Source organism: Squalius cephalus (genome assembly GCF_949319135.1).
Source record: "Squalius cephalus genome assembly, chromosome: 15".
In the NCBI taxonomy this organism is placed as follows: domain Eukaryota; kingdom Metazoa; phylum Chordata; class Actinopteri; order Cypriniformes; family Leuciscidae; genus Squalius; species Squalius cephalus.
In genome coordinates this window covers 2,239,781-2,262,850 of record NC_137136.1, presented here as the reverse complement: position 1 = coordinate 2,262,850, position 23,070 = coordinate 2,239,781, and the positions used below count along the sequence as shown (strand labels likewise).

Genomic DNA, 23,070 nt, shown 5'->3' with positions numbered 1-23,070 from the left:
TGTTCAAAAGTAATGTATTTTATTCATATATTCAGTATGTATTAAGCCTTTGGAAAAACAAACCCAAAAATTTTACTTCAAAACAAGAATTTATTTATTCACGAGCTTTTTCTGATTAAAAGCGCACTGGCAACTGTAGTATTTGTTGTAGGTATATGAAAGATACTAGGCTAGTTTTAAAATAGCAAAGAAACCAGCTTAATTTAGAGAGAGATTTTGTGACAGGTGCACGTCATTGTCAGGTCGACGTTAAATTTCCTCCAGCGTTGTCAGGTAACGGAACGTAAACAAACACTGCTGTTGTTTCATGTTTGAACGGTTAATTGGTTGTAAATAAAGCTGTGAGTTTGTAGGCATGAGTCTCATCGAGCGGAATATTTCCACCCGGAGACGCAGAGACACGTTTCCAACCATCCGCGCGGTATGACTAATTATTTCTCAGAATAAGTTTTGATCTTTTACATTTACGACTGGTATTTGTGGTAAAAAGATTTCGAAATGCTCAGTATGCTCATTTCCACTTAAAGGCAGGGAAGCTCATTCCAGTCGGAGACAGAACTAAGTCTTGTCTGCAGGAAATTACACCAAGGGTGGGTCATTCACATACATAGGGTGCATGTGTATGTGTGTGTGTGTGTGTGTGTGTGTGTGTGTGTACGTGTGTACGTGTGTTATGTATTTATGCGTGTATGTGTATGCACACACACACACACACACACACACACACACAGGCTATACACTGAATAAAATTATAAACACAACACTTTTGTTTTTGCCCCCATTTTTCATAAGCTGAACTCAAAGATCTAAGACTTTTTCTATGCACACAAAAGGCCTATTTCTCTCAAATATTGTTCACAAATCTGTCTAAATCTGTGTTAGTGAGCACTTCTCCTTTGCCGAGATAATCCATCCACCTCACAGGTGTGGCATATCAGGATGCTGATTAGACAGCACGATTATTGCACAGGTGTGCCTTAGGCTGGCCACAATAAAAGGCCACTCTAAAATGTGCAGTTTTACTGTATTGGGGGGGTCCAGGGGGGGACCCCCGAAAATAAAAATAAAAGGTTGGTGATTGTGGCCTGTGGAATGTTGGTCCACTCCTCTTCAATGGCTGTGCGAAGTTGCTGGATATTGGCAGGACCTGGAAGATGCTGTCGTATACGCCGATCCAGAGCATCCCAAACACATTCATTCATGCTGACTGCAGGAATGTCCACCAGCGCTGTTGCCTATGAATTGAATGCTTATTTCTCTACTATAAGCCATCTCCAGAGAATTTGGCAGTACATCCAACCGGCCTCACAAACGCAGACCACATGTAACCACACCAGCCCAGGACCTCCACATCCAGCATCTTCACCTCCGAGATCGTCCGAGGCCAGCCACCCGGACAGCTGCTGCAACAATCGGTTTGCATAACCAAAGAATTTCTGCACAAACTGTCAGGAACCATCTCAGGGAAGCTCATCTGCATGCTCATCGTCCTCATCGGGGTCTCGACCTGACTGGAGTTCGTCGTCGTAACCGACTTGAGTGGGCAGATGCTTACATTCAATGGCACTTTGGAGAGGTGTTCTCTTCACGGATGAATCCCGGTTTTCACTGTACAGGGCGGATGGCAGACAAGTGTGTATGGCGTCGTGTAGGTGAGCAGTTTGCTGATGTCAACGTTGTGGATCGAGTGGCCCATGGTGGCGGTGGGGTTATGGTATGGGCAGGCGTATGTTATGGACAACGAACACAGGTGCATTTTATTGATGGCATTTTGAATGCACAGAGATACCATGACGAGATCCTGAGGCCCATTGTTGTGCCATTCATCCTCGACCATCACCTCATGTTGCAGCATGATTAATGCACGGCCCCATTCTGCAAAGATCTATACACAATTCCTGGAAGCTGAAAACATCCCAGTTCTTGCATGGCCTGCGTACTCACCGGACATGTCACCCATTGAGCATGTTTGGGATGCTCTGGATCGGCGTGTACGACAGCGTGTTCCAGGTCCTGCCAATATCAGCAACTTCGCACAGCCATTGAAGAGGAGTGGACCAACATTCCACAGGCCACAATCACCAACCTTTTTATTTTATTTTCGGGGGTTCCCACCTGGACCCCCCCAATACAGTAAAACTGCACATTTTAGAGTGGCCTTTTATTGTGGCCAGCCTAAGGCACACCTGTGCAATAATCGTGCTGTCTAATCAGCATCCTGATATGCCACACCTGTGTGCTCACTAACACAGATTTAGACAGATTTGTGAACAATATTTGAGAGAAATAGGCCTTTTGTGTACGTAGAAAAAGTCTTAGATCTTTGAGTTCAGCTCATGAAAAATGGGGACAAAAGCAAAAGTGTTGCATTTATAATTTTGTTCATTGTGTGTGTATATATATATATATATATATATATATTAGGGCTGTCAAACGATTAATCGCGATTAATCACATCCAAAATAAAAGTTTGTGTTTACATAATACATGTGTGTGTATGGAGTATAATTATTTTCTATATATAAATACACACACATGCATATATATTTAAGAAAATGTGTTATTTATATATAAAATATTTATATATAATATAAATTATATATAATATAAATATATATACACAGTATATACATGCAAATATTTCTTAAATATATACATGCATGTGTGCGTATTTATATATAGAAAATAATTATACACCGTACACACACATGTATTATGTAAAAACAAACTTTTATTTTGGATGCGATTAAACGCGATTAATCGTTTAACAGCCCTAATATATATATATATATACATTGTATATATTTTTTTATGTAGCCTGTAACTCCACCTGTGGTGAGGAAGTTTGTCAGTTCTGCTCGGCCACCCGTCGGCACAGTTCGGGTCTTCCATGGAAAAGCAGATGACCCTGACATCGCCAGCGCTCTAGTCCATGGTGTGAACACTAAATCATCCATTAATGTAAGAAATGTCAAATAAAAATTCTTCTAGTGACTGTATTTGTTCTTATTGCTTGATGTTCAAACTGTCTATTCATGTTTCACCCAAAAACGTTTAGAGAAAAGCAAATAAAAATGTTTCTGTGCAATTAAAAGTGCATCAACAATTTCAGTCTTTGTTGCGTGTATAACAGATTCTTTGAGATTTGTATTTTTAGGCTGGATCAGTGATTAACCCCGCACCAGAAACACGCTTCCAAGAGAGGCTGCGTCAATTACAAGAGATCGCGTATGCCACCAATCAGAAAGCACCTCTGGGAAGGTCACAAGTTCAAGGCCCTGGTTTACCAAGCTGGCTTGACCCTGAGAAAACGGTTTTTGGTGTCACAACACTCAAGGGTAAGAGTAATGCTGTGCGTCCCAATGCACGTACTTATGCACTGTTCTATGTAGCATAAATAGTGCAAGTAGTGTGTTCACTGAAAATTCCAAATAGAATTAGAACACTTTAAATAACGGGATGATGCACTTAATTAAACGAAGAATGTTGGACACTTCATCCATGCTTTAATTATGTAGCGAAGGGAAATGAAGCGATGAATGACAAAATAACCGGATAAAATTCATACACTGCACAGTTGAGTGTATAGTGTATAAGTGCGTAATTTGGGACACAACTATAGTAAAACTTCAGTAGCATGCTCATGAATTGACTCAATATATATATACAGTATATATATATATATATATTTAAGAAAATGTGTGAATTCTTTTCAATGCAGTTTCTAATGCTGGTGAGCTCATCAATCCCCCTAAGACCGCTCAGCAGGTGGAGAAGGAAGCGAATGAGGGACATCGGCTCTACATTCACTCACACGGCTCATACTTAGTAGGTCAGTTAGATTGCAGCCCATTTAGGGGTCTCAGTCTTTATTTAGGTTTATGGACCTGTCAGGTTAGACACCATATTGAATTTAATGCAGGTTAACACAATATTTTGATGGTCCCCTTTAGTAACTCCATGTCAACTATCAGTCATTAGAGTATTAGTCGACTTAATAACACTTTATTTTGATGCTCCTCAACAGATATTCTACTGACTATAAGTAACTTTACAACTACATATCAGCTTATTCTACTAACCCGAACCTACAGTCTACTATGCAAGCTTGGTATGGCAATCTTTCGGTCCAATTAAAATCACGGCTTGCACGTCTTGTTAAAACTGCAATGAAAGTTATGGGTGTAAGAAAGCACACCTCACTTCAATCAATTTATGAATCATTGGTTTTTAAGAATGCACAGACAATAGTGAGTGATTCAAGCCATGTTTTATTTCCAAAGTATCAGCTTCTGCCATCAGGGAGATGTTATAGAGTCCCACTTTGATACAAGAGTAACCGTTACAAAAAATCATTTATTCCTGTATCTATTAATATGTTAAATAGCAAGATGTAGTCATTATGTTTTTTCTTTTTCTTTTTTTTCTTCTCTTTCTTTCTTTTTGGTTGTGTGTATATGTATGTTGTGGACTACTGCAGCCTTGAGTCCAAGACAAATTTCCTGAAAAAGGACAATAAAGTATACTAACTAACTATCTAACTACTAATGAGAGCTAGTTGACATGTTGGTGCAAAGTTACTTAAAGTCAACAGAATGTTGACTTTAAGTCCCTTTGGGACTTTTAGTAACTTTAAGTAACTTTGGGACTTTAAGTCCCAAAGTTACTTAAAGTCCCTGTTAGGGAACCATTAAAATAAAGTGTAACCTAATGCGGATGAAAACGTGGCTGTGATGGATAGACTTAGAGTCTTTACAGTGGCACACACTTTATAAAGCTCCTAGATCATGTCATTTTCACAACTCACAACTGTTTTTGTCTACTGAAAGTTTATTTTCAGAACGACGTTTCAGCAGCTGAACAGTGTATGTTGTTAAAAACAGTCCAAACCATTGAACCTGTACTTCAGCCTTCAAAAATGAAATATCGTGAGCTTAGAATTATAAGGTTCTATCTCCACTTTTGGTCGAAATTGAGTTTTTGACATAATCTGATCCATTAGGTGTTTATTAATGCCTGTGTGGTGTTATTTTTGTAAAAAAAAAATTTTGTTAGTAGTTATTAATAAAATAAAAAGGTTCCATCTCACAAAACATAAACCGAGTTGGGATTATAAGGTTCTATCTCCAGTAGATTCAATATCCAATCAAAACCCTGAATGAACACGGACGGACCAATCAAAACCCACCTCTTAGCTCTGTAGCCTGGACACAGAGCTAAGGGCTGGACATTAGCCTGGACATTTGAAGCCGGCGAAAGATGGCATTTCCATCTTTCTATCTTTTTTTATAACGAATCAATCGTTCTATCTATCTATCTATCTATCTATCTATCTATCTATCTATCTATCTATCTATCTATCTATCTATCTATCTATCTATCTATCTTCAAACTGTTTCTATCTGTCTTCAAACTTTATCTATCTATATATCTATCTATCCTTAATAACTAATCAATCTTTCTTTCTTTTTTACTAATCTCTTTCTTTCTTTCTTTCTTTCTTTCTTTCTTTCTTTCTTTCTTATCTTTATTTCTAGAACTAATCTATTTTTCTTTCTACTAATCTATATTTTTTTTCTTTCTTTCTTTCTTTCTTTCTTTCTTTCTTTCTTTCTTAACTAATCCTTTCTTTCTAACTAATCTATCTTTCTTTCTAACTAATCAATCTTTCTTTCTTTCTTTCTTTCTTACTAATCCATCTTTCTATCTTTCTAACTAATCCATCTTTCTTTCTTTCTTTCTTTCTAATATATCTTTCTTTCTAACTAATCCATCTTTCTTTCTTTCTTTCTTTCTTTCTTTCTTTCTTTCTTCAACTAATCCATCTTTCTTTCTTTCTTTCTTTCTTTCTTTCTAACTAATCCATCTTTCTTTCTTTCTAACTAATCCATCTTTCTTTCTTTCTTTCTTTCTTTCTTTCTTTCTTACTAATCCATCTTTCTATCTTTCTAACTAATCTATCTTTCTTTCTTTCTAATATATCTTTCTTTCTTTCTAACTAATCCATCTTTCTTTCTTTCTAATCTTTATTTCTTTCTTTCTTTCTTTCTTTCTAACTAATCCATCTTTCTTTCTTTCTTTCTTTTTCTTTCTTTCTTTCTTTCTAACTAATCCATCTTTCTTTCTTTCTAACTAATCCATCTTTCTTTCTTTCTTTCTTTCTTTCTTTCTTTCTTTCTTTCTTTCTTTCTTTCTTTCTAACTAATCCATCTTTCTTTCTTTCTTTCTTTCTTTCTTTCTTTCTAACTAATCCATCTTTCTTTCTTTCTTACTAATCCATCTTTCTATCTTTCTAACTAATCTATCTTTCTTTCTTTCTAATATATCTTTCTTTCTTTCTAACTAATCCATCTTTCTTTCTTTCTAATCTTTCTTTCTTTCTTTCTTTCTTTCTTTCTTTCTTTCTTTCTAACTAATCCATCTTTTTTTCTAATCTATCTTTCTTTCTTTCTTTCTAACTAATCTATCTTTCTTTCTAACTAATCCATCTTTCTTTCTTTCTTTCTTACTAATCCATCTTTCTATCTTTCTAACTAATCTATCTTTCTTTCTTTCTTTCTAACTAATCCATCTTTCTTTCTTTCTTTCTTTCTTTCTTTCTTTCTTTCTTTCTTTCTTTCTTTCTAACTAATCCATCTTTCTTTCTTTCTAATCTATCTATCTTTCTTTCTTTCTTTCTTTCTTTCTTTCTAACTAATCTATTTTTCTTTCTAACTAATCCATCTTTCTTTCTTTCTCTTTCTTACTAATCATCTTTCTATCTTTCTAACTAATCTATCTTTCTTTCTTTCTTTCTAATATATCTTTCTTTCTAACTAATCCATCTTTCTTTCTTTCTTTCTAACTAATCCATCTTTCTTTCTTTCTTTCTAACTAATCCATCTTTCTTTCTTTCTTTCTTTCTTTCTTTCTAACTAATCCATCTTTCTTTCTTTCTAATCTATCTTTCTTTCTTTCTTTCTTTCTAACTAATCTATCTTTCTTTCTAACTAATCCATCTTTCTTTCTTTCTCTTTCTTACTAATCATCTTTCTAACTAATCTATCTTTCTTTCTTTCTTTCTAATATATCTTTCTTTCTAACTAATCCATCTTTCTTTCTTTCTTTCTTTCTTTCTTTCTTTCTAACTAATCCATCTTTCTTTCTTTCTAATCTATCTATCTATCTTTCTTTCTTTCTTTCTTTCTTTCTTTCTAACTAATCCATCTTTCTTTCTTTCTAACTAATCCATCTTTCTTTCTTTCTAATCTATCTTTCTTTCTTTCTTTCTTTCTTTCTTTCTTTCTAACTAATCCATCTTTCTTTCTTTCTTTCTTTCTAACTAATCCATCTTTCTTTCTTTCTTTCTTTCTTTCTTTCTTTAACTTATCCATCTTTCTTTCTTTCTTTCTACCTAATCCATCTTTCTTTCTTTCTTTCTTTCTTTCTTTCTAACTAATCTATCTTTCTTTCTAACTAATCTATCTTTATTTCTTACTAATCCATCTTTCTTTCTTTCTTTCTTTCTTTCTTTCTTTCTTTCTTTCTTTCTTTCTTTCTTTCTAACTAATCCATCTTTCTTTCTTTCTTTCTAACTAATCCCTCTTTTTATCTTTCTAACTAATCTATCTTTCTTTCTAAATAATCCATCTTTCATTTTTTAAAATGTTTCAGAGCACAGAGGGGGTGGGGTGGAAAGGGATGAAAACATAATTTTCATGATGTTACACAATATTTTGTATGTTTTAATCTACTAAATGAACCGTTTTTAATGTATGTAAGATGCTTCCTAAATGTTTTTACAGTACAGAGGAGTGGGGTGTAGTATGTGAAGAAAACATTTTTTGTTTAGCTGTAATTTTTCCATGTCCATGTTCTTTGAAAATATTTTTTTTTTTTCTTACAAACTTGCTTGGCTTTGATGTATACTATACTATTATATATTATATTATATACTACAAGCTGTGTGCTTGTATTATAAATATATAAATTGATTAAAATCAATGGTTATATACATTTATTCTTTGAAATGTGGGGTTTTATTTGTAAAAGTGGAGATAGAACCTTATAATTCCAAACAGAATCAGAGCTCTCAGAATTATAAGGTTCTATCTCCATTTGGGCCATCTTAAAAAATCCCATTTCCAAATGTGCCAGGATTTTGATATTCTATCCTCAAAGTACCTGTAGGGTGATGGTCTTGTTGAGCTATAATAGTAGATTATACTACATAACAGTTTTGCCAGCTGGGATGTAAAAACTTTGATGCTCAATATCTCAGAACTACCCTAAACGGAGATAGAACCTTATAATTCTAAGCTCACGATATGGTGCTACCCTGACTAAGGTCTATAACTTAGCATTTTAGTTGGTTTCAAACTGAAGTCTTGTGCTCATTTTGCCATTGCTTCAGAAAACGATGATAGATTGCTTTTTTTTTTTTTTTTTTGAAGGTGAGCGTTTGGACAGAAAGTACAATTGGAGTCACTATGGGAGAGAAAGTAGGTTTGGTGTCCCGACGCCTCATCACAATGATGGGAGAAACGTCTCCAAATGTCTCCACTGGCCCAGTGACTCACTAATGTAAACGTATATTGTACTGTACATACACATGCACATTAACAGAGAGAGAGAGAGAAAGATATCTAAATAAAGAAAATTGCATTTCCATTAGCTAAATCAATATACAGTAGTCAACATTTGATGAAGTTGATCATAAAAGTTGATCAAATTTGTCCTAAGACAAAACGGGTATTGTTCAAAATTCATGTATAACTTTGATGAGAGGTTTTGATCCACTTTAAATGTTGACTACTGTATTTTGGGATAGAATGCCTTCAGAAAGGTAACAGGGTTGACAGTTTTACTATTGTGACAGCTATTATGAATGAATATTCAGTTTATAATGGCAATTCACATTTCATTTGAGAAATTTTCTAAATAAGCTCTAAATGACAAACTAATTTGACAACATTATCAGAAATGAACAATTAATTAATCTTCATGTCTTAAGGCACAACAGCGCAAAATTAGCTTCGAAACGCTGCGACGACTTCAGAGAGAAGACTCAGCCACAAACAGGCAAAGTTCATGATCCGTAAGTCATGATTAAGAGCATTTTTGTTAAATACTAATGACATTTTCACAGTTTTTGCCACTGTGTAAATCATCTTTTCTGTCTGTGCATTAATTCATAGAATTGCGGAGACATTAAACGTTCCCAGTGATCACACATTCGGAGTCTTGATGAAACCTGACAGCCTTGGTAATTTGAATCGTCTGTCACATTTCTGTCAGAAATAAATTAGCAGCCAGTATTGTAGAGAATTTATGATTTATTCTTTCTTGGTGTGTGAAATACATCATTGTGGAATTTCAACTTGGACATTCCTGTAATCGGTACGAAACAGAGAGTGCTTTATGAATCTCTCAAAAAAAACATTCATAGTGTTTTATGTAAAGAAAATGAAGCCTATATTTAGGACATTTGAGAGGCTTACGCATGATCCGGGTACAGTCAAACCAAAATTTATTCAGACACCTTCAACATTTCTCACATTATCACAGTTTATTCGCTTTAGTTTAGAAAATGGTAATAAAATATGACAAGAACTCAGAGTTATCAAATCAGTTGATATGTCACTGGTTTTGTCCGCCCTTCTGTTAGACTGTCTCACACATGAATTATGTTGAATATCTGTCAGCTGTTAAATTTAACTACACAATTAGATAATACCAGTTTAGCTCAACCAATCACCAAGCAATGCTTCATTTTGTTCAGTCTGTGTGTAAAAAGGTCGCTTTAGCAAGTAAAGAAAAAACACTTCAGCAAAACATGATCAGCTCAAAGTGTCTGAATAATTTTTGGTCCCAAATTTTTATACATTTTACTGTATGAAGAAGTATTGGGTATAATATGTCACAGTTTACTTTATTGTGCTATCCTCACTTACATAAATGAACTATAGTGTCCTGCACACACTAGTAAAACAATATAAAAATGAATATATGGTGTCTGAATAATTTTTGGTTTGACTATATCAGTTTTGAGAGATTCATCCATCCATCTGTATAGTACTTGCTCTTGTTTTTCCTCAGGTGTAGGTGACCTTCTTCATCAAACTCCTCCTGGAAAGTACCTGAAAGGTAAAGACAGACAGCGAGCGCTGGTCAGCGCTGTTCGCCAGCATCTCAAGAAGTCCAACTACCAGAACTTCAGCTCATTACTTCAAGCATTCAGACACTACGACAAGGTCAGAAGCTGTTGTATTGATGTAGTTATTAACCATTAATTTCTTACGAAAAGCACTTATGGTAACACTTCACTTGAAGCCTCAGTGTATAATGCATTATAAAGGTATTCATTGTGTATGTTACCAGTTTTCTTTGTCTCGTTCTGCAGAAGGGTCAAGGGAAAATCGATAAGGAGGATCTGAAGGATGTTTGCCAGCAGTTTAACATGATTATTAGTGACCCGGTGCTCGATGAGCTCATGGATTACTGTGATGCTGATAAAGACGGACTAATCGATTTCATGGAGTTCTCCAATTTTCTTAACTGGAAAGACAAAATGCCGATCAACAGGGTGGAGCAGAAAATCCTCACAGGAGGTGAATTTAAGTGCTCTTGCTCATGACTGTGTTAAGGCGTAATAATGCATTATTACTAAGTAATTCATTAGTGTAATTTAATTACAAGGTAAAGGATAGTCATGTGATTGCACTAAATACTGTATTGACTAGAGAACAATTCAGTATTAAACAATAGTGAATTTAACATCAAAATTTACAATCTAATGTTAAAGTACACCTGTAGCCAATCATTTTTTCCCTTAAAATTACATATGTAGACGTTTTTTTTCCTTGAACAAAAATGATTCATGCCTTAAGATATCTTGAATGTAAATCTACACCCTTGCCTCATTTAGTATACGCGGTTCTATGAATATGCAAATGACACCCCGCCTCCACTCACTCACTCAGCTCAGAGATCCACTGGTTGACGATCACACGTTGATCTGATTGGTTACAAGGTTGTTTGTGACGTCAGAAACACCAGCGATTTCAAAGTGTGTTTTTGAGACTGTCTTTGGTTCACTGCAGTTTTAAGGAGGAAATACTCAGCAATGATGTCGACTTATGAATTTACACACGGTTTGACTTAAAGCATATTAAAAACACCACATATAAACATTAAAAGCTGGACTTTCACCACAGAGGGGCTTTAAAATGTATGTTTTTAATGTAACCTTAATACTTGCTCAACTCAAGAATAATTTATTTAGTTTCATATTATTTAATTGAAAGAATTAAAAGAGCAGTTTCATGTCTATCCTTGTACTGTTTAACTGGTAGAGGTTGATATGGAATTTAGAAAGTAATAAGTAATGCAATACTTTTTAAAGAGTAATTACAGTATTACACTATTGAAGATGTAATTAGTAGCTAGTATTACTCTTTTTAGAGTAACTTGCCCTCCACTTCAAGTATACAATCTTGCATCTTTTTGTGTTTTTATGATTTGTTTGTTTTATATAATGTTGTGATGTGATTCATCTCTGCGGTAATTGGTTTAAATATTTAAAGGAGACAACGAAACTGATGAAATTGAGGGCTGGTTCACACACAACACGTATATTATTATTAATAATAATAGTAATAATACTAAAGGAACTTCTTTTAACTTGAGTGCCGCGTTCTTATAATCCCATGTCATTCGCGAGACTCTGAAAAAGATGCGAACGCAAGACTTCCGTCTAGTGTGTGTTTACATCGAAAAACAATGGAAACATAGGAATTGAAAAACTTGGTCAGTGTAAATGTCCCCTAAAACTGATGAAAATGCATGCGTCAGATATTCATTTATGGCTTGTATCTTTCAGAGCGCATGACCTGGTCAGCCCCGGCCAACATGCAGCGAGCCGACCTCCAGAAAGACAACGCCATCCAGCCTTTGATCAGACCTGAGGATCTGGAGGCTGTTGAGCTGGGAAACACCAGGAAGACTCCGAAAACCCTGTCCAGACCCAGAAGTGTGCAGGACAGCTTCATCACCTCGTCCTCTCTCATCAATGCTGTCGTAGGAGGTTCTTCCCCTGCCAGTAAGTCCCACACTAAACCTTCGAATGTCTTTAAACTGCACAAGTATTCAAACTACACAAAGCCTTTATAACCTCCAGGCTTTTTTTTTCCAGGGCATAATCAAGATTATCTTGGTTAATCCCATAAAGCCTACATTTCTAAGGCCTTAAATGATCAAACCTTTGCTGATGAAACCTGTTGCACACAATCTACTACATTTTAGCAAGTAAAAAGGACTTTTAGTTTAATTGTAAAAACGTCCATCTTCGTGACAGTTTGCTGTGAAATCTAAGAATAACTTTTATATTGTTATAGTGATATTTAAAGATGAACACACTGGACTGAAGCAACTGAGGTTTACTTGATTATACACACTTTTTTTCAAATCATATTCATCAAAAAATGATCCATCAGGCTTTTGATGAGCGTTTATTTGTTTATCTCTCAATCATCATTGTATTGCGTTGTATATACGTTTCCAAAAGACTTTGGTCATAAAACTAAGCATTTAAATATAATCTTACTAAGAAATATTATTGGCAGTGACAACTGATATTTATATGCATTTTATGTCAGTAGTCTGCTATTCTGTTAAAAAGATCTCATTGATTCATCTGATTTTTGGCCATATAAATATCAGCATCTGCACCAAATTACATCTTTTTGCTCAGTTTTTGATTTATTTTTTCCTCCTCGAGTATGAGCTCCATTTTCTCATTATATCATAACCATAAAAGCCTGATGTATCAAATATAATACACATTTTTTTTTATATATATATATTTTGTCTAAAGGTTCAATTAACTCTTCAATTTAAATAAAAATGAGGTGTTTCTGGCTATTATTTGATAGGTCGGGCTTTACAGGGTTAAAATAGCACAACTAGAAAAGGAAAGTTAACGTAGTCTTGTACTAGTTTTCTTCTGATTGCTTCCCATGAATAGATTATCACATATATGGAGTACCATCAGTACGGGCCGATCTACCCGCTCCTCGTATCAAACGCTTCGGTGACAGGACGAACTACGGAGACGAATCGACAGCGCGAGATCTGCTGCACCCCCCACTGCATTCCCTCTACGGAGTCCATGAAGAAGAGTTTTTAAGCGCTCGCACTAAAGACGAGGTGAGTTTTAGACCACCGTCATGTTACATTATGATTTAAAGAGGGTTTACAATGCCAAACAATGATTACAAACAGGTTAATATCAACACGTTCATCAAAGGTATATTGCATATCATATAGATTGCACAGATTTTCCAAAAAGTGGGTCTCAACGTCGCTGAGGAGACATTTGAGGAAGCCTGGAAGTTGGCGTCCATGAGAGATCCTGTCGGTGACGTTTGTGTGGAGAGCTTTCGAAATGTTCTCAGTGAACTGCAGGCTATTTAAAGGTCCCATATTGTACACATTTATGAAGTTTTAGTTTAGGTTTTGATGTCCTTAAGATTATATATTTGCAGTATAAGTACCAAAAACCATCTCAATGTATTTTTACAGCTCCTTTCTCAGAAGCTCTGCCAAGAACAGGTCGATTTTGGAGGTTATGGTGAAGGGCGGGACATTTCCCAAACACACTCGAAGCGCTTAACCAATCACAACATACTGATCCAGCCGACCAATCAGAGCACAGTGCTTTACTGACAGACTGGGAAGAGAGGAGCCTCATCAATGGAGAATATGAGGAGAATAATCAACATTTAAGCAGGAAAACCTGTTCTAGTAGAGCCTGAAAACAAAAGCAAGACTTTGTGCAAAGGCATAATATGGCCTCTTTAACTTGGTTTAAGCAAGGCAAGCAAGGCTTTGGGACACTGTAATCCAAAATTAGCTTTTGTTCAGACCATTTAGGAGAAAGTAGCATTGAAAAAAATGACAAGTAAAAGCAGGTGATACTCGTGTGCTTTTAAAGCTTCAGGTGCCTTTCAAGAGAGCATTCCAGTATTGTGATGAATGCAGAGACTGCAACAGGAAAAGTTTGAACAATAATCAGTGTGGACACACTAAACTAGTAATAATTACTACTCCAGTGTTTAATTTGAAGTGGGTTCAGACCCTCATGACTTCCACAACTGCAGTATTTTATTAGTTCAGATCCATTATTGGGTCAGCGGTAATTTCAGCCATGTTATTTGTTTAATTTAGTCTCTTGTCAAATGAAGCAAAGTGCTGCAACGGGCCTGACTGCAATAAGAAGTGCTCTCGATGTGGCGTAATAATAGCTCAGCTTACTAATGAATTTTTGCCTCCCAGGATAACATTGAGTTTACTTCGAGGACATACGCTGCATCTAGATTGCTGTCAATTACCATTTTCTCCTAAAGGACTTTATCACACACAGCTGATAACGGGGAGTCTGGATAATGTGTTGTTATCTGTTATGAATAATGATGGTTATTTTCCACCTACGTATCAGTATTCATCTCTTGGACAAGTAAATCTAAATCTCAATGTTAAAGTCAACTGGAACCTCTTTACTAATGAATACACGTCCTGCTCCTTTTCACGATTCTGTAAAATCAGGCCCTGACATGTTGACTATCCCATGGAAATGCATCAGATTTGCGCTTTGAGCTGCGTTTCATGTCGCCTTTAATTGCACAAGCAAATATACAGTAGAGAGATGAATTCATAAGCCTTATTTTGCAACATCATTATAACACATGCATCAGAAATCTGAGTTAATGTTCAGTACAACAAACTGATTAATAATAGCAGCGGAGTCCCTAATCCATGATAAAAGCCTAGAGGAGTGCAAAATAGCTTTGTAAAGCACATTAATGCTTTTATTTTCTTTTGTTCAGTTCACATGTAGTTGAAGCCAGCGTGATTAATTGCCTAATATGGTATTAACATATTTATTTCAATTGAAACAGGAGGTATGATATCCACTGTTAATCATATTATGACTTGTTTGCACACATGTGACAAAAACACCCACGCAAGTTGAACAGAACAATCCATTTCTGCCATAAAAAATTATAATAATCCCACAGCCATATTTCTAAATGATTTAATGAATTTCAGTCAATGATAATTCGATGACTCCCTGTAAAGCCATGAATGCATAAACAATGACATGCCATAAAAGAGAAATAGGATGACATCCACGCATGGGTGAGAACATCTTTCTGTCAGTTTAACAAAGGATTTATTTTAATATCTAAATTAGGTGATAATTAGTCTCAACAACCATCTGTGGTTGTGTGTGATCTGAACGTATCAAATATCATAATTAATTGGGGCTGTTTATCTAGTTGGAAATCTTCATTTGTGGCATGCTTGATCTGAAAGTGACTTTTCATGTTGTTTTATAATCTCGGCTTTTAATGGAAGTGCGTTAGACCAAGATTTGACAGAAATATTTTGTAAATTAAGCTCAAAATCATTCAAATCCAGGTTTTTTTCTGGATTTTAAATTGTATAATTTAACTGTAAATAACATTTATGTAGGTGAATCTCATGGAAACTTGCAAATGCATGTTATCAAAATCAATCAATGTTTTGCATTAAGTAAACTAAGCCTGTTTTGAATTGTGACTTTTGACAATAAAGCACATCTCCTCTCATTCCCATTGTATGAGTTTAATTTACACTGATTTTTAATTGAGAAGTAAAATCATTGCATCCAGACAGATCATTCTCACTGCATTCCAGTAATAACTAGATGTCGTCCACATTACAGTCAATTTGGTTGTGAAACCTATCTTATCTTACTTATCTATGCATTATCTATGCAATGTAATTTCAATGCCGTTCTAATTTCAGTGACTAATGTTGTTTCAAACCAAACAAATCACATAAAAAATATAATAAAATAAAAAGACATGGCAGAATGAACATTTATAATGGGTTCTTTTATTGAATAAACTGATGCTACATGTTCTCCTCTCGGACAGCGATGGATGTTGAGTGATTCTTTGACCTTATTTACACCTGGTGTTAAGATCAGTCTTGGATGATTCGATCGCAAGTGGTCATTGCTACAGTACATACAGGACAGGTGTGAATGGGGCCTAAAACATGTTGAGTCACGTTTGAACCGTGATTTCGTGAACCACCGACTCGCCTGTCAATCAACCAGTGCACTCTGGGTTTTTAAAATCCAATGTTCATCAGAGATCATCTGAGACACGTTACTAACAGGTGTAAACATTGATGCGTCTCGCCTGTTAACATAAGGTGTAAATAAGGTCTTCGCTGTAGTCCGATGAAGTCAATGATGTTGTCCAGCAAGTCTCACTGTTTTACTCCAGTTGCTTCCAGTGCCATATCCGCGTCACCGTCCAATCTGGATCAGCTCCAGCATTCAACTCGAGATGAAACCTTCAACAAACACATCATTATAAGCTGTTCACATTTCTTTAGAGACTAGAAAACTGCTTGAATATACACCTTTTATTTGCTTTTGAAATGCAGGATAGGGATTTTAAAAATCATTCAGATTAAGCAAATTAACATCTTTGTTGAACCCTTTTGACTGAATCGACTCACGAAGAATGATTATCTAGCATATGAAATATGTTAAAGCAGAGCATAACTACAAAAATATATGTTCTGTATAGAAATGTGCATTACTATTATAACAAGCGACTAACAACCGGATATTTTGTTGATCTACATTTAATAAATGCCATGTTGTTGCACCTGATAAGATCATGTGGTGAAAAAAGGCAAGTATAGATTTAGAATATTGACATAATTTTGATATTGCATCCCTTGCATTCAATGGAAAATTTGAGAAACTTGAAATATCATGCAAAAAAAAAAACACCTCACACAATGGAAAAAAGCTTTGGTGCAAAAAAAAAAAAAAAAAAAAAAACGTGTCACATCCGACCCACACTAGGGCGATCTGAAGTATGACACTTTCACAAAGTTAACTTAGAAACAGCACTCGCTGAGCGACAGCCGAGTAAAACGTGCTAATGTGACAGATGGAAAGATGTTTTGAAACACGAGAGAAAAAGAGGAGTGTGCAAACAGCTGAGAGCGAACCTATTAGCATCTATATATCCATCAAAGCACTGCGGAAAACAAATGTCTGTCATAAGGGAGAAATCCATTAAGTACATTTAAGATCATTTGAAGCTGTGCTGGCATTCATCAGTCAGACTTATGGTTGTGTGCAGTTTACGTCAACGATCACACAAATCTGTGTCTGTGGGGAGAATCTGTCACGCGAGGTGCAAGTTTACAAGAGCGCTTGACTTCTAATTATGTTTTGAGTGTGACTCTTTCAAAGAGTAGTATATGAAATTAACCCAACAGTGCCAAACATACAGTCACTCCATCTATGCGTGTTTGGGCTGAAAACTAATGCTGTGAAAAAAATATTTTCTAAAATGTATTTTGAAGTACATTTATTTTGTGCTAAGTATACTACAAACACATTTACATATTTATGTGCTTAATAAAAATACCCTGCAATTGTACTTTTAGTATACTAAACTGGTATACTTAAAGCGGTGGTATAATGCCCTTTTCACATGTAAAATAAGTCTCTGATGTCCCCAGAGTGTGTGTGTGAAGTTTTAGCTCAGAATACCCCACAGATATTTTTATATAGGATGTTAAAATTGTCACTTTTTGAGAGTGAGCAAAGATGCACCGTTTTTGTGTGTGTCCCTTTAAATGCAAATGAGCTGCTGCTCCCGGCACAGTGGGCGGAGCTTCAAGAGCTCCTGTTCTTTTACTTCACACACACATGCACTGAACATTTCAAAAACTTTTAGTCTTTTATGTTCAAACCGGAGTCAGACAATGATGGAGAGACTCGAGAAGAAGTGACAACATGTAGAAGCAACAGGACATTTCTGAATAGTGATGATATTAAAACACATTTAAGGCATAATATTAAGAAATGTGGAGTGTGCAATAAAGAAACACTCCAAATAAAGTTTAATTATAATTTTATATCATTAAGTGAAATGTCAATAAATATGTTAATGGATTTGAAGTATACTTAGTATGAAATAAATGTATTTTAAATAGATTTTGGTATAGTTTTTTTTTTTTTTTTTTTTTTTTTTACTAGGGTAAACATAAAGTAACATAGGAAAATCTGAAATCTACATCTTATAAAACAAGGCCAGGTCACATTTCAGGCCAAAATCAGAAAGAAAGAAAGATTTTTTTATTTATTTATTTTTTGCACAAGGAAAATAAAGCCTATTTATTAGACCAACATGGTAAAATATATTATAAAATAAATAGTAAATATATATTATTTTAAAAAAATTGTATTTATTTTTAGTAATATAACAATATTATATAATTAAATATTTTATAAAAACATATTTATAAAATATAATTTAAGATTTTCCTCAACATTCAGCTCTTAGACGCGTTCTGGCCCGGCACACTTACTCGTACACGGCTGTGATGATCTTCTTTTGAGGGCCGTCTTCTCCAGTTAAATCCATCTTGAAGATTTGGGTGCTCTCGGGGTCGTCGGGCACGTCCGCGCTGGACAGGTACCAAAGCCTCATCGTGATGTAAACAAACTTACTGCCTATAGGAGAAGCAGAGATGTTCAAGGACCGGCTCATTCGCAGAGACCACCATACACAGATATTTGATAATCTTCATGCTGCACTTTGTTGTTAGGATGACAAAAAGTTTTAAAAGTTACATTATAGGCTGTTCTGTCTCAATGTCAACCACTGAGATGGCCAATCAGATCAAAGGAGGCGGGGCTTGCTGTTCACAGAAGACGAGTCCAGTCACCTTTATTTCTACAGCGCTTTTTATAGTACAGATTGTTTCAAAGCAGCTTTACAGTGATAACAGGGAAATAATGCAACAGAGTTTGTTTCGAGTGTGAATTCCAATGTGATGCTTTAGTTTTAATAGTGAAAAAGTAGCTTAACATTTAATAAATATCCAGTGATGTAAACCACTCAACTTTTTTATGAAATGTCACCGTTTTGAATTGAAAATATGCTATTATTTACATGATTCATGTAAGTCATCACAACTGAATGTGATGGAAGCGTTTTGCCTTTATTGCATATTAGATATACGAATAAGAGTGAATTTGTGCATATTTTAAAATAAAATATTATAAGTTAATTACTTCATAACTATAATGGACTTTGAACTTTTACCATTCTTATTCATTTTCCCTCAATGTTCAAGACATGGTTACAGCCTTGCTTTGCATTTTCATGTCCATATACATGTTCATATATTGGGAAACAGTATCATAATTAAATGAGCAAGGGTGAATTTTAAATTATGTTGCTACTAACATCTAACACAATCAATAATTTGGTCTTTTTTCTAATGAAATATGTCAAACAAAAGGTGTTATTGTGAATATTGTTTTAATCTGTGATCTTTGTTACTTAATATCACTTTCCCTCGTGTTCATCTTTTGTAATCTCTCTTTAACAAAAGCCAGTTCTTAATGACATCATCATCCTCCAGGAAGTGACATCACTTTGGAGGGAAAGCAACAGCACAAACTTCAGTAAGTAATAGCAATGGATTTTATATTTATATATCAGTTGGTTTGTGTCACTCCATCCTGTCTGACAGAATTACAACAACAAAAATCAATATCGCATCAAATACTTCAAGCATCAAAATAATAATTTAAGAAATGTGAACTTTTATATTCTCAAATGGTTCGGTTTAAATCTATAATTCCGTCATGTTCATTTTCATTTTCTTTAACCAGTGCATATTTCTGAAAGTTCGTTTATAGAAAGTTACAACACACACATATTCATCATTTTTAACGAGACGAAGGAAGAGAGTGAGACTCGCCTGTTTGGTCGAAGAATACGGACACATCCTCAGGCAGCAGAAATATCATGTCATCCAGGGAAATAGCAAGATGTCTTTTCTGGGCCTCCGACAGACTTGTACATTTCTTTCTGACACTTTCAATAGCCTGTAAACAAGACAAAACATGGTTTTATAGGCCTTACATGACTTAAGAAGTCATTTATTTCGAGCGATGCACGAACCTGTCTGGACATCACACTCCTCAGCTCCTCAAACCTGCCGGTGGACAGCAGAGAAGACACGTGGACCACCGCCTGCGGACACAGGTCATCACTATACACTGACTTATTCATGAACACATGCATCGGCCAGGCTCATATGGCAACACTTCATTTTAGAGTCATTGTTACATATGTAGTAACTACAGTTATAACAATAAATTATGCATAATTGCATGCAACTAAACCAAACCCTAACCCTAGATGTATTTATCCTATATATATTTTATTTAATATTCAACAATATTATTGATCTGCCTGCATTGACACCCTTATATGAGAACTGAGCTGGATTTACTCCAGAGCTGCTGTATAGATAAATGAAATAAAATGAATAACTTTTTTACAACAAAAATGAAGCATCACTGAACTTGCTTAAGCTGGACTGTGAGCCCTTTTCTTCTGGAAACAAACTCAGTATTATTTTCTTCTGGAAACAAACATTATTCTCCTGTTATCTCTGTAAAGCTGCTTTGAAACACTCTGTACTGTAAAAAGCGCTTTATAAATAAAGGTGACGACATGTAGTAATTAATATTACACAGTACTTACATGTATAATTGCACTGTAACACAGACACCTTAAAATAAAGTGTAAAATTAATGTAAATTAAATTAATTTCTAAACAAATTTTTTGTTGTTGGTCTGAGATCTCATTTCATTTGCTGTCATTAAATTGCATTATTTATGTTGTTGTTGTTTTTTTGTTTGTTTTTTTTGGCCAAATGCTCTCTAATACCATTATCTGTGGGGTTTTTTTGTCATGGAGATACTATTACGATTTTTATTAATATTTTAAATTAATTTTTAGTAATTGGTTTAATTTAAGTGTCATATTTATTGTTTTTAAAAGTTCAACTAAATTAATATGAGAAATATTGCCTAAGCAACTTGCTGAAATAAGTTTTTATTTTTTATATTTTAGTTAAAGTTTTAGTTTTTTTTGTAACTTGTATTTTAGTTTGAGTTATTTTAGTACATTAAGTTAAACACTTTTTTTTTTTTCAAGTGACGTTTTTAGTGTTAACCATAATAACCTTGCATTTGACTTTTTGGCCTGGTTTCACAGACAGGGCTTAGATTAAGCCAGGATTAGGCCTTAGTTCAATTAGGACAATTAAGTAGCTTTTATAAACTTGCCTTAGAAAAAGAACAAAAAAACATTACTGTTGTGCATCTTGAGACAAAACAATGGCACTGACATATTTTTAGATATATCAGTGCAAGTTGCTTTCAGTTAAAACAGCTCAAACATGCATTAGTCTGAGACTATCGTAAGCCTTGTCTGTGAATCCAGGGGTAAGAGTTTAAGGAGTTTCCCCTCATGAGACACTTTTGACCAAACCTGTTTCACACCGCTGTCAAACTCCACACTGAACTTCAAGCCAAAATACAGTTCAATTAAAAACAAGATGCACTTATTCCTGATCCACGTGATGGGATCCGGGCTCCCCACCACTGTGATGCCAGGATGCCCACTGCCCTCAGAGTCCCTGTCTGCTTCTTTACTATAGTGTCTGTATTGCGCAGACGGTCTGCGCAGGTGATGCCATGCGCGCTCTGGAGAAACTGCGCAGCTGGCATGGGGGCGCGCGCGCTGATGCCACCAGGGTTTGCAATGGGTCTCGTGTTGTTTAGTAGGCAGAGGATTCCTCTTCCAGGAGCAGGCCAGGGGACGTGCAGCCAGACCCGTGAATCGTAGCATCACCGACGCGCATTTCTTTAGAAATTGCGCAATGCAGATCTGGTCATTGTAAAGCTCGTGAATGACAGACTCACCGTCCTCCTCCTCAGTGTCTCTTCCGGCACACTTATGAAACTAACCCACGGTTGTACCCATAATGCTTTTGGTTTCTCAGCAGCACTTGTGTCATTTCTCCAGTAGATGGAGGCACAGACCTGTGTTTCCCATGTGTCACATGACGCACAGACACACACGCTTGATGGCATGATGATGATGATGATGATGATGGATGGCACTCTTAAACTCCTCACAATGTAAGTGGCATTTTTTTATGATAAGTTGTAAATATAAATATACATTGCAAGGTTTCTTTATTGGAATGCGTTTAATGTGAATTTCCACACTTGTTGGTCAAAATGTCTCATACTTTTATTCACCTAAATCGTCTCAATCTAACGCATAACGTTATTTTAATATTTAAAAGTCCTTGCATTAGATCAATTGACTATATTTGTGCGCAACTATCTGTTTTCTTCACTAACTTTCCCTGCATGTTTTAGCTCAGTGTCTCGTTTTGCTGCTGCTGTTTTTAGTGCATGTGTGAAATCAGTTTACCTCAAATTCGACAACCAGAAAATAACACTTTTTCTGTTCATTCAGAACAGTGTGATCGACACCGGGACTAACTGTCACACAGCTAATATTACTACACGTTATTTTCTGCATAGACACAAAGTCTGTTACTTTACATCCTTAATAAATGCAAAAAACCGACGACTGAACATTTCTACCGTTATCGCAAAGTACACATGTTGATGGGGCATGTTGTCACGAAATAGTATGGGGTAAGTTGTCACAATGCAACCTACAATTAAACAACACATTTTTAGCCAAACTGAAATAGTAAAACAATTATTAAACACAAAACTACCAAAACATTACCAACTTTTCATTTTTTTTTAAATGCATGAATTTCTAGCATTTCAAACAACCTGAAAACCCAGTTCATTCTGCTGGTGTGGTTTTGTTTTATTAAAGTTATAAGTTCACCCAAAAATGAAAGTTTTGTCATCAAGTTGTTCCAAACCTGTATGCATGTATTTCTTCTGTGAACTTATGTGTAATGTGTGAGTATACATATGTGATTATGTGTCTATATGTATGCATATGCATGGTTATTTTCAGCATTTTTTTGCACTGGGAATAATTACTATTTTATTCTGCATCCTGGTTGGATGTTAACTACATTTCATTGGCTTTGTATGCATACTTTGATCAATGACAATTAACTGAATTGAATTGTATTGAACACAT

At 35.3% G+C, this 23,070-nt stretch overlaps 3 protein-coding genes across 7 annotated transcripts in view; 2 read left to right on the top strand and 1 right to left on the bottom strand.

Moving 5' to 3' along the window:
* LOC307172230 (m-AAA protease-interacting protein 1, mitochondrial) overlaps positions 1-21,940 on the bottom strand; it is a 101,633-nt gene extending 79,693 nt beyond the window's left edge. The window contains exons 1-6 of one of the 4 annotated variants that reach the window (XM_079894406.1): positions 21,418-21,936; positions 20,037-20,108; positions 19,830-19,960; positions 18,430-18,570; positions 16,304-16,386; positions 9,980-10,118 (exon numbers count right to left, since the gene is read on the bottom strand). In XM_079894406.1, coding sequence (XP_079750532.1) covers positions 16,308-16,386; positions 18,430-18,570; positions 19,830-19,960; positions 20,037-20,108; positions 21,418-21,777 — 783 coding nt within the window. In that variant the 5' untranslated portion in view covers positions 21,778-21,936 and the 3' untranslated portion in view covers positions 9,980-10,118; positions 16,304-16,307. Of the gene's footprint in view, positions 1-9,979; positions 10,119-15,898; positions 16,387-18,429; positions 18,575-19,829; positions 19,961-20,036; positions 20,109-21,417 lie in introns of those variants that run through there. The other 3 variants (XM_079894407.1, XM_079894408.1, XM_079894405.1) reach the window with 3 other exon arrangements.
* efhb (EF-hand domain family, member B) lies at positions 295-13,591 on the top strand. Of its 2 annotated transcripts, XM_079894389.1 has the most exons (14): positions 295-421; positions 528-590; positions 2,818-2,961; positions 3,158-3,338; positions 3,722-3,832; positions 8,433-8,562; positions 8,993-9,076; positions 9,177-9,244; positions 10,078-10,232; positions 10,382-10,589; positions 11,861-12,079; positions 13,004-13,185; positions 13,306-13,454; positions 13,561-13,591. In XM_079894389.1, exons 1-13 carry the CDS (start codon positions 356-358, stop codon positions 13,450-13,452), a joined length of 1,758 nt encoding a protein of 585 aa, XP_079750515.1. In that variant the 5' UTR covers positions 295-355; the 3' UTR covers positions 13,453-13,454; positions 13,561-13,591. The 2 variants fall into 2 exon arrangements, with proteins under 2 accessions (XP_079750515.1, XP_079750516.1); XM_079894390.1 differs by lacking the exon at positions 528-590.
* Positions 21,941-22,026: 86 nt separating the features above from the next.
* The window catches only part of satb1b (SATB homeobox 1b), a 99,287-nt gene continuing 98,243 nt past the window's right edge, over positions 22,027-23,070 (top strand). Inside the window, exon 1 of the mRNA XM_079894357.1 lies at positions 22,027-22,070. The gene's annotated coding sequence lies outside the window, so the exon portion shown is untranslated. The remainder of the gene's footprint in view (positions 22,071-23,070) is intronic.

What these genes read in the sequence shown, in the direction of transcription:
- efhb (XM_079894389.1), top strand. Translation starts at nt 356, where the DNA reads ATGAGTCTCATCGAGCGGAATATTTCCACCCGGAGACGCAGAGACACG. An exon ending in CGTTTCCAACCATCCGCGCG is followed by an intron (nt 422 to 527) that starts GTATGACTAATT and finishes TTCCACTTAAAG; the next exon opens with GCAGGGAAGCTCATTCCAGT. An exon ending in ACACGGCTCATACTTAGTAG is followed by an intron (nt 3,833 to 8,432) that starts GTCAGTTAGATT and finishes TTTTTTTTGAAG; the next exon opens with GTGAGCGTTTGGACAGAAAG.